An 11,110-nucleotide genomic window follows, 5' to 3' on the forward strand; every position below is an offset into this window, starting at 1 on the left:
TTTTTCTAACTTGCTGGAGAGCTAATTTGATGAACAATTTAGTCTCTTTGATAGTCCATTGTGCCTTCTTTTTACTCATTTTTACTATCAAAATATCATATTCTCAATAATCAAGTTGAAAGAGTTAAAATATTACACTGTGTCCCATTTTTTTTCATGGAAGACATTTCCTTGTATATTGTCAAAAAGAGATGACAATCCATTCACACTATAATAAATCAAATTGAAAGAGTAGGGAAGGCATGGTCAAAATTTAATTAATGGATTTCCCCCGTCCTTTTGTTGTACTTCTACATAAGTGAGGTGAAAAAATCAGATTCTATTTTGTTAAAATAAGTCTAAAGGTAGTATTAAATTTGATTCAACTTTAAGAATAGAACATGTTATAATTTCTTTGTTATACAATCATAGGATTATATCTATCATAAGCCAAAATTTGTGGATTGAGAAGCAAGCCTCCCATGCAAGATGTTATTTGACTTTGATAGAAGCAAATCAAGTGTAGTACCCTAAATTCAAAAAGAACCATGCTAATAGTTCAAAGTTGTGATTAAAATGCAAGGGGAAAAAATTGGCAAAGAAAAATGTTGAAAAACAAAACTTGAATAGACATTAGGGAAGCATGACTAAAGATTTACCACTCAACTGTTGTTGAAATGTTATCAAATGAAAGGGCAAATAACAAAATGAGAGGCTTGGGATGAAATTAGTCTGGGCCAACTATATTGTTGTATCAACCAAATGTAACAAGCTTGGCAAAACAAAAGCTACATTAGGATGGCTAAACAGGTTTACCACAAAATGAAAAGAAAGAATGGCTAATAAATATTCGTTCACTTTACTTCTTGTTTCATAGTCAATTCCGCATACAGAGATGTTTACAAGGTAATAAAGGGACAAATCAAAATTGAAAAATGGGCAAACTACTTGTAATGTCTAAAACACAAGACCTTAAGATATAAGAAGAATAGCAATATCTGGTTATATCAAATACTACACAGCTCAAAATGAAAACTAAATAGAGGAGAAGAATCAAAATTAAACCCACCATTATTATAATAAGCAACAATCAAATATCTCACAGAATAAAGATTTCTATTATATTCGAAAAATAACATATCTATTCAAGCCTAATGACAATAAAAAGAAGGCAAAAAAATTTACTGAGTCTATGTAGAAGGCCTTTAAAATCGAAAGAACAATGACAATCAAAAGAAGGCAAAAAAAAAAAAAATACTGGGTCTGCGAAGAAGATTGTCACCACTACTTAAGCTTCACAAATACACATAAAACTCCTTAACATTATGCTTCATTTTTATCTATTAATGCAAAACAGAGGACTACCATTTCCAAATCTAACAAAAAACGGTTAGAGGCTATTATACTTTGTAGATCGAAGAGCAGATCAGAGAAGGAGGTCGAAGTTCAATAAGCTGGTTTGAAAGTTTAGTTTTGCACTAGATAGGTTGCAAACTCAGGTCTCTTGAGTTCCTTCAGCTTCGCAATGTCATCCAAATTTGAAAATGAGCTCGATCCGTGAAAGATTCAAGGTGGACATGAAGAAATGAGGCATTGGAATGGCAACAACCGGCGACGAAAGAAGAGATGAAGAGTTTGGGGAAGGAAGAAATAGAGGGACTCGGGATCTGTAATTAGATGGCGGAGGAGAGATAGCGAAGCGACAAGAGAGCGATGGACAGGTAAGATGAGGAGCAACAAAATGAGAGAGCCAGAGCCACAATTGCACGAGAAGAAAGAAAAAATAATGAGAATATCATGCTCAATTGTAATATTAGGCACCAGTTATTTAATGCTCACATATCACATTTATATTTAAAAAGTTACAAAAAGAGCTTCTCATTATTTTCATGCCATTTTGAAAGTTCTCTTACAAAGCGCATTTCATCTTAACGTTCCAAAAGTTAAAAAGCACTCTTGGGATGTGAAATGTTCAGTTTCCAAACGCACCCTCTTGCCATCGAACAAGGGTTTCAGATTCATCATCTGGGGCCGGAAAAACCTCGAGCTTAAGTGGATTTGATTATTTGAAGGCTTTGCTTCTGATGCCAAACGCTCATATTTCAGCCATTGTCGCCTCCTTCTGAATTGAAGTTGAAGTTTTTAGCTGATCTTGCCTCCACGGTCAGCGTCAGAGGCTTGCCGTTCCTCGCTTTTCTCTGTTGGTGTGTTTTGTTGCTTTGCGGCGCCTCCTATCGTTGAACGAAGAGTCCTCTTATGTCCATGATTTAGGGATTTGGTATATAATCTCAGATGGCTTGAAAGCCCAGACATTCTAGCGCTATAATCTTAATGAAGCTTATGCTTACTCGTAGAACCCTATCTAATCCTTTTCTTCTGAGAAATCAGAGCTTCTGTAAATCATCCTTGTCCAAGACCCGCAATGATGATGAGAATGATGACTCTCATTTTGTCTCTAAGCTTTCGGAGATCGTTCGAGGGAAACAGAGTTGGAAAGTGGCTTTCAGTGATTTCTTGATTTCAAGCAAATTGAGACCTCATCATGTTGAAGAAGTCTTGATACAGACCATTGATGACCCCAAGTTAGCTTTGAGGTTCTTCAATTTTTTGGGTTTGCACAAAAATTTCAAACATTCCCCGGCCTCGTTTTCTATTTTGGTTCATGCTCTTGTGCAGGCGAGGCTTTTCTGGCCTGCTAATTCGCTGTTGCAGACCCTCTCCCAACGACAGTTAGAACCAAAAGAGGTTTTTGCTAATTTTTTGGATTCTTACAAGAATGGCAATTTTTCGTCCATTTCGGGTTTTGATTTATTGGTTCAAAATTATCTACAAAGTAGGAAAGCTGTTGATGCGGTGAAGATTGTAAATCTCATGATAGTGAGCGGCTTGTTGCCTGAAGGTAGAACATTCAGTGCCCTTTTAAACGAACTTTTGAAGATTAGAAAATTTATACTGGTTTGGGAGCTATTTAACGAATCTGTGAATGCTGGTTTTGAACCTGATATTTATACTTGCACTGCTGTTATCCGGAGTCTGTGTGAATTGAGAGATTTTGCTAGAGCCAAGGAAAATATTATGCGGATGGAATCAAATTGGTTAAGTCCAAGTATTGTACTTTATAATGTATTAATTCATGGCCTATGCAAGAGTGAACGTGTTTGGGATGCTGTTGATGTCAAAAGATCATTGAGCGAAAAGGGTCTCAAAGCAGATGTGGTTACGTACTGTACACTAATACTTGGTCTGCGTAGAGTGAAAGAATTTGAGGCTGGAGTGATTTTTATGGATGAAATGATTGAATCTGGTTTTGTTCCTACTGAGGCAGCTATATCAGGAATAGTGGAGGGTCTAAGAAAGCAAGGAAAGATTCATGCTGCTTATAATGTTGTAATAAAGGTAGGAAGACTTGGTTCGCTACCAAATTTGTTTGTTTATAATTCACTTATCAATTCTTTGTGTAAAGATGGAGATTTAGATAAGGCAGAATCACTGTATCATAGGATGTTCTTGATGAACTTGCATCCCAATGATATCACATACTCTATTCTTATTGATTCATTTTGCAGAAGGGGAAGATTGGATGTTGCTATGTCTTATTTTGATAAAATGATAGAATCTGGTATAAAAGTAACAGTATATCCCTACAATTCTTTGATAAATGGCCAATGCAATTATGGGAATTTGAGTGTTGCTGAGTCTCTGTTCGCTGAGATGATCAATAAAGGGTTGGAGCCAACTGTCACAACCTTTACACCATTGATTAGTGGATATTGCAAGGATCAACAACTACAAAAGGCATTTAAAATATATAATGAGATGATTAAGAAAGGAATTGCTCCTAATGTTTACACTTTCACTGCACTTATTTCTGGGCTCTGTAGTGCTGATAAAATGTTTGAAGCAAGCCAACTTTTTGTTGAAATGATAGAACGGAAGGTGCTTCCGAATGAGGTGACATACAATGTAATGATTGAAGGGTACTGTAGAGGAGGTAACATTGATAGGGCCTTTGAATTGCTAGAAGAGATGCTTCAAAGGGGCCTTGTACCAGACACATATACTTACAGGCCTCTTGTTCATGGCCTTTGTTCTGCTCATAGGGTTTCTGAAGCCAAAGATTTCATTGATAGTCTCCACAAGAAGGGCCTGAAGTTAAATGAAATGTGCTATGGTGCTCTTCTACAGGGTTATTGCCAAGAAGGAAGGTTGATGGAGGCATTGAGTGCGTCACAGGAAATGATCAAGAGAGGAATCAACATGGATATGGTTTGCTATGGTGTACTTGTTGATACTTCTCTGAAGCAGCAAGACATGAAAACATTATTTGATCTCTTAAAGAAAATGCATGATCAAGGATTGAAGCCTGATGGCATAATGTATACAAGTATAATTGACACTTACAGCAAAGCAGGATCTTTTGAGAAGGCTTTTGAATGTTGGAAATTGATGATTGCTGAGGAATGCTTTCCAAATGCTGTGACTTATACTGCTTTGATTAATGGCTTATGCAAGGCAGGGGAAATGGACAGAGCGGCACTTATTTTTAAAAAAATGTTGGGTGCCAATGTGCTTCCAAATTCAGTTACATACGGTTGTTTTCTTGATCATCTCACAAAGGAGGGATACATGAAGGAAGCAGTAGGGCTTCACAATGCAATGCTTAAGGGCCTTTTGGCAAACACTGTGACATATAATATTCTTATCCGTGGCTTCTGTAAATTGGGTAAATTTTCAGAAGCCACCAAGATTCTTTCTGAAATGTCTAAAAATGGTGTTTTCCCAGACTGTGTTACCTATTCAACATTTATTTATGAGTATTGCAGAAGGGGTGATATAGGAGAAGCAGTTAAGTTATGGGATGCCATGCTAAATAAAGGTCTAAAGCCTGATAGGATGGCATATAACTTTCTGATATATGGTTGTTGTGTTAATGGACATCTCAACAAGGCACTTGAGTTGCGTGATGACATGATAATGAGAGGAATGAAGCCAAGCTGGGTCATATAGAATCTCTTTATTGTAGAGATGTGGTTGAAAGTTAGAAAGCCCTTCTGAAATGGTGGTTGACACTTGAAGTTAGCCTGGAATTCAGGCAAAAAAGGGGCGAGCCTGGAATTGTGGCTGCAGTTTTCGGTAATCCCTTTTCGATGAGCCTTGAAAAAGGTAGTCATTTGCAACAGTGGAGATTATGTTTTCTTTTTATGAGCAAACCACAATTTTTCTAATCTTTATCAATTTCAGATATTTTTCATCTCCTGTTGGTTGTGAATCACGGACAAAGGGCATGTACATTATGAACACTTAGCGTAGGGCATGATTTACCCATATAAAGCACCTTAAGGGCTTGAGATATTTGTTTTTTCAAAAATTCCACAAAAAAGGATTTAAACTATACCATTTAAGCTACTTATGTACAAGTGCACGAAATAAAGAAGGAAAGAATCCGTGTTCTCATTGTATTATTTTGCTGCTGCAATCTAATTGCTGCCTTGTTTGTGTGCATTTTGCTGATCTATTTGCCAAAATGTTGTTTTCTCAAGTGGAATTGGCTGGAGCTGCTTTCCCTGCGTTTTGTATTTCCTTCATTTTTTCCACCCCTTTCTGCGGCTTGCAGCTATCCGTTTTATGGACATAATGGCAGCTTACAAGCTTCACATATGGGAAATTGTTGGGCTGTCTATTATAACGAGTCCTATAAGTTGGAATTCTTATTTGTTGCATCTTATAATGAAGATTTGTTCAAGGGAAATTTGTAATGCTTGAGCCACAATCATGATCTCTTGATGTGAAAATTTTCTGTATGTATCTGGCAGTGCGCATGACCTGAGTTCCTTAAATTTCATGATGTGAATTATGTTTTTTAGTGCTGCCATGGCATACAGTACAGTGACATTGTTGATTGTGCAGCTCCTCAAGCTGTGGCATTTCTGATTTCAAATAGTAAGCGGCGGCATGTGCCACATTGACATTGTCATGCGGAAAGGGACTTTCATTGAGGGATTTTTTACCCATATTCCGTATGCTGTTCTGCAGTAACTTCTGATGTTGACCTCACTACAGATCTCTTTGCTCAAAGGCTTCTTGGCACTTGACAGAGTTCTCTCCTTCCTCATCTTGGCCTCTCAAGTATCAATTCTTCTATTTCTCCTGTGTTCTGTGTTTTAGTCTGTTCTGTTCTTCCTTCTTTTAGTCTATAATGTGCTGTTTAGGGTAGATTAAGAAACTTTTATCAATTCAAACTTTATATAAGCTATGACATAGAAGAGTTTAGATCACCTGGATTAAAAAATTTAATTTATGCATGATGCTGAGAGGTTCTTATATTTTGTTTTACAGTTAAGATGCGAATTTATCCCTAATGAATTTTGCAATGAGGTATTTGCATCAAACACTTCAGTATGATTCAATTTTACTCATGAATCCTACAAAAAAAGTTGCAATAATACCTCATATGTAATGAAAGCCAAAAATCTGTTGGGTAAGGGTTGTGAGTCTTGCCTACAATGTCGAGTGTAAGTGGGTTATGGGCAAAAATATTCAGGAAGTAAGACATCATGGTGTAATTTACTAATTTTGCCCATCAATTCTAAAAGCGATACACAAGTAAAGAAAGGTACATGTTATCAAATGTTGACTGTAGAAATATTGATATTTTGTTGGATTCAAAGTGTAAATATGAAAATATGTGTTCAAATATTTTTCTAACCGGTAGAAATTAGCCGTAGGCACATGTTATTTTGTCAAACATCATAGTTACATAACACCCTTGATTCAAAACCCATACTCCTGCATCTCTCTTCTCTTCCCGAGTTAATTCAAACCGTCTTCCCTCTCTCTTGGTTGTAAAATGCGACGAAATAAAATATCATACTTAAGGCTTGTGCTAATTAGGATAAATTTGAGCACATATTTTCTTTTTACATTTCAGGTAAAATAAAATTTCAATTATTTTGATATTCACAGACAATGTCAACATATGCCTTTGTTTTGTGTCAAGAGTTTTACACCATTTTTTTTTGGGTAAAATCGCAGCATAATATAATACATTATAGATAGCTTTGCTCCTAATCTACTTGCAATTTGCACTTAGCATAGTAAGTAAAACCTACAATTCTTAACAAACGTTTGGTCCCTTATAAATTGGGAATTTTTGCACTACTTTTAAGGCTTCGTGAATAAAATTGTATCATACTTGAATTAAAATACCAGTAACTCCTTGCAGAATTCTTTATAAGTAGATTTGCATCTTAACCCTTTGTTGTAATACAATTAGCAGTACATCCCAGACCATTTTGTGAGCACACAGTGAAATTTAATCCTATGCCTGCAGTATTTTTTCTTTTAAATAAATTATCTATGGATTAAACTAAGTCTTCTTTTGATATTTAAAATTAAAATACACTCCTTTATTTATAAAAACTATAAAGACAGGAAGTGCACTCTGGCGGGGGGGAAAAAGAGGTAGATGCACAAGAGTGTTCTTTATGCAAGATATGCTACACTTCTACTTTAATCAAAGATGGTGATCGGAATTGATAGATTGATAGGATCTGTTTAGCATACCGGACGGTACACAATGAAATACAGGATAGAATGAAAGAAGTAGATGAGAATATATAAACAATTTTTGTAAAGTTATTTTAAAATGCGACAAAAAGAATATTATTGAGTAATAATAACCGAAACGTAATGACCATAACAAAAGATTTCAAGGGTGAGAATTTCGTTCCTTTGCCTTTACTAAATAAGGCAAAAGGGTTTGAAAAAATGGATGGAAAAATGCAATAGCATCATTTCACTACTAAGTTTTATTTATATGACAGAGAGAAGATTAATTTTAATCTTATTTATGAAATATTTTATTATTTTTTATATCTGTTTTTATCTTTTTATTCTTATTAAATGTTAAAAAATTATTAAAATTATTTCTTTTTTATCTTTATTATATATTAGAACTTAGAAGTGAAAATTTATTAAACATCAAAACAAAATTAGTGAAATTTAAATTTTTTCTTAATTTTGATGAAATATACTAAAAGTAATTTGTAAATGGGATCAAAGGAGGCATGTTTTTATTTCCTCATAAATTAACATTTTACAAAAACTAACATATTCTTGTATGTGGTAAAAAGCCAAGAGCATCTACAGTTTAAATTGAGCGGTTGACAGTTATATGAAACCCAAGGCCTAGTATGTATCATGTTATTTCAGGTTGCTCAACTCGTTCACCAATCACCATGCAATGTGCAGCAACTGAACGAATACATTTCAAGGCAGAGGAACATAGCCAATGAACTAAGGCAGTTTGATATGGTGTCAATTCACAACTTGCATCCCCATAATCCAAAATAGAAGAAAAAGGAATTTTTATGTGATTATCTGTTCGCGGACAACCATATCGGTTAAAAAAGTTCACCTTTTTCCCCCTTTTTACGCTTATGTAGTTTCAAGGTCCTGGTATTTAAACGGGAGCTTGACTTGCTTGAGTATATCTGCATTAAGAGCTTCACAGTTTTGCCAATGCCCACATGATATTCTTGACAGCTGGATGATGCATAATACATATAAAGATTTCTCACTACTGCCAAAAACTGCCTTTCAAAGCTGTGGAGAAAAGGGTGAAGAGGAGCTACTTAAATTTTACCTAATAAGATCATCAGCATAATACAGCATTTAGATTATTCATATCTAAGAGTGGCAGAAACCTTCGAGACACCTAACCATTTCAACTAAGAGATCACTAGCTATTTAGCCAAGTACAGATAAACAGATAATTGAATGTTTGCAATGAGTGTCAAATTAGACAAGAGACAATTTAAGGCATTATATACAAAGAAACATGTAACTTCAACACAGAAGAAGCTTCTTACTTAAGCTAATGCTTAGCTACCACAAAAGCACGAAATGTTTTTATCCCACAGGTAATGTAGCCTTGTCATTCCTCTGCTTAACCATGTAATCACGGACTCTCTCAGCTTTTTCTTTCATGGAGTCAATCATCTCTTCGGTCGCGTCAATTATCTGTTTTGGCAAGTGAACCTCCAAGAAATGGAACCACTCACCAAGAGTTAACTTCTCCAAATCAGGCCAATCCCCATTTTCATTAGAATTCTTCCCTTGAGAAGAACAAGCTTCTTCGCCTTCCCTCTTGCTGCTACAAGCCTCCTTGATACTACAACAATAGTTTTTGCTCTCATGTTCTTCAAAACCCTCTTTACCACCAGGATTCAGGTTTGCCTCCGTGTCCCTCGCTTCTTGAACCATATCTTCCGAGATGTCAACTTGATCACAAAGAGATGGCTCTTCCTGTAACTTCCTCCTCCTAGTACCAACTCTTCTTGTTTTCTTTTCCACAATCTTCTCTTCTGTGCACTCCAAACCAGAATTGTCTAGGGTATTTGTCACTACGCTAGAGTTAGAAGTTCCGATAACATTCTGTTGCTGCTGCTGCTTCTTCGAAGTTCGGGTTACTCGCTTATTCACGGGCGCTTCCACTTTTTCTTGTAGAGGAACCACATTCTTCAATTCGTCACCAACCTCGACATTTTCATCAATGCTCTGAAGCTGAACCTTACTAAAATCTTCCTCAATTTCACCCTTCAAGCCCCGGCCTCTCCTCGGCCTACCTCTTTTTTTCTCCACCGGCTCAACCACCACTGTTTCCGAACTCTTCCCCTCCGATTTCTCATCCTCCTGCTCCAATTTCTCACGTCCTGTACCACTTGCCTTGGCGGCGGCCTGACGCCTAGGGTTTCGCCGCAAGCAGCTACCTTCCCGAGCCTGTAGATCTACCTGGATAGAGGTCAATTCTCCTATCTTGATGGTATCTCCATGACAAAGATCGAACGGACTGTTGGGAGGGATTTTGGAGCCGTTCAGGAAGGTTCCATTGGAGGAATCGAGATCTCGGAGGACCCATTTCGCGGATTCGACCAAAATGGAGAGGTGATTGGAGGAAATGCCGGCGTCTTTGATGGAAAAAGTGTTGTTGCGAACAATGCGACCGATCCGCACTGCCTTGCCAGGTTCGAACCCTAGGGTTTCGCCTTCTCGAGGGCCTTGAAGAATGATGAGCTTGAGGTGTCGAGGTTCCATTTTTCTCTCCGATAGACTGTTGAGAGGATTTGAAAATTCGAGTGTGGGCGTTTGAGTGTTTGCGGCCGCAACGCACTCGCTCATTCGATCGATTTTCAAATTTTTGAAATAGTACAAATTTAGCGGATTTTTGTTTTTTGGTAATCTATTTAACGGTTTCTTTATTTGTTGGCAGAATAACCAAAAAAAAAAAAACTCTTTAAGGACCTTTTTTATATTTTGATTTTTGACAAAAAATGAAAAATTTAGTATCCATGACTACTATGCATTGAAAAATGATATTTTGATTAGATTATTAGTTAAAATGAAATAGAAAATATATTTGTTGCAAAAAATTGCCAAAATTTGATGTATATTAATGGCGTATGTGACAAATTAAATTAAGAAACATTTTAATATATATAGGAAGCAATTTAGGTTGAATCTCTCACAAAATTAATTAAAAATTAAAATCTTAATTGAGTAAATCTACCTAAGAACAATGATGAATTGATTGGAATTAAAACAAACAAGATTCAAAGGAAACTTCTTTTTTTCGTGATTTTGAAAAACTGGACAAATATGAAAGTAGAATGAAATGTGTGATAAAAATACAAAAAGATGCTCTTCTTAGGCACATGAAGTCATGAACTCCCTCTCTTTTTATTGTTTTATCTAATTAATTTTCTCTTACTTTCAATTGGTTTTAAGAACATTTTAGTAACCACCAAAAATTAACACTTTTATGTTTTATATATTAACTAAGATGTTAAATTAACTCTTAAAACTAAATGTGATTAACAAATGACTAATTAATTATGAAGCTAATTGTAAACTTCAACCCTTACCTTAACTAAATGAAATCTCAAACTAATTGAGAAAATGATAGCCAGATTCAAGTATTCTTAATGCATCAATTATAATTTAAAAATATAAATAAAAAATTAATAAATTTGGTTCAATCAATTTTTCGTGGCTGATTTAACTAATTCTTAACCGGTTCTTAAATTTCTTAATTTTTTATGGTGACCAAACCATATTTAGAATTGATTTTCAA

The 11,110-nt window shown here is 35.6% G+C and overlaps 2 protein-coding genes across 4 annotated transcripts; one reads left to right on the forward strand and one right to left on the reverse strand.

Annotated features, from left to right (window-relative positions):
• Positions 1 to 1,371: 1,371 nt before the first annotated feature.
• LOC129313169 (putative pentatricopeptide repeat-containing protein At5g59900) lies at positions 1,372 to 8,485 on the forward strand. 3 transcript variants are annotated; one of them, XM_054956120.1, is made up of 3 exons: positions 1,372 to 5,142; positions 5,887 to 6,105; positions 8,191 to 8,485. In XM_054956120.1, the coding sequence occupies exon 1, from the start codon at positions 2,311 to 2,313 to the stop codon at positions 4,984 to 4,986; it is 2,676 nt and encodes an 891-aa protein (XP_054812095.1). In that variant the 5' UTR covers positions 1,372 to 2,310; the 3' UTR covers positions 4,987 to 5,142; positions 5,887 to 6,105; positions 8,191 to 8,485. The 3 variants fall into 3 exon arrangements, with proteins under 3 accessions (XP_054812095.1, XP_054812096.1, XP_054812094.1); XM_054956121.1 differs by having other exon boundaries at positions 8,230 to 8,485; XM_054956119.1 differs by having other exon boundaries at positions 5,887 to 8,485.
• A 217-nt stretch (positions 8,486 to 8,702) lies between these two features.
• Positions 8,703 to 10,197, reverse strand: LOC129313170 (FHA domain-containing protein At4g14490-like). The gene has a single exon (XM_054956122.1). The coding sequence runs from the start codon at positions 10,156 to 10,158 to the stop codon at positions 8,890 to 8,892; it is 1,269 nt and encodes a 422-aa protein (XP_054812097.1). The 5' UTR covers positions 10,159 to 10,197; the 3' UTR covers positions 8,703 to 8,889.
• Between the last annotated feature and the right edge of the window lie 913 nt (positions 10,198 to 11,110).

This window comes from Prosopis cineraria, unplaced genomic scaffold (assembly GCF_029017545.1).
Source record: "Prosopis cineraria cultivar Desert tree isolate PC_DT_omini unplaced genomic scaffold, ASM2901754v1 PC6, whole genome shotgun sequence".
Lineage (NCBI taxonomy): Eukaryota > Viridiplantae > Streptophyta > Magnoliopsida > Fabales > Fabaceae > Prosopis > Prosopis cineraria.

Coding starts and splice junctions, on each gene's coding strand:
- LOC129313169 (XM_054956119.1), top strand. CDS start 2,311: ATGAAGCTTATGCTTACTCGTAGAACCCTATCTAATCCTTTTCTTCTG.
- LOC129313170 (XM_054956122.1), bottom strand. CDS start 10,158: ATGAGCGAGTGCGTTGCGGCCGCAAACACTCAAACGCCCACACTCGAA.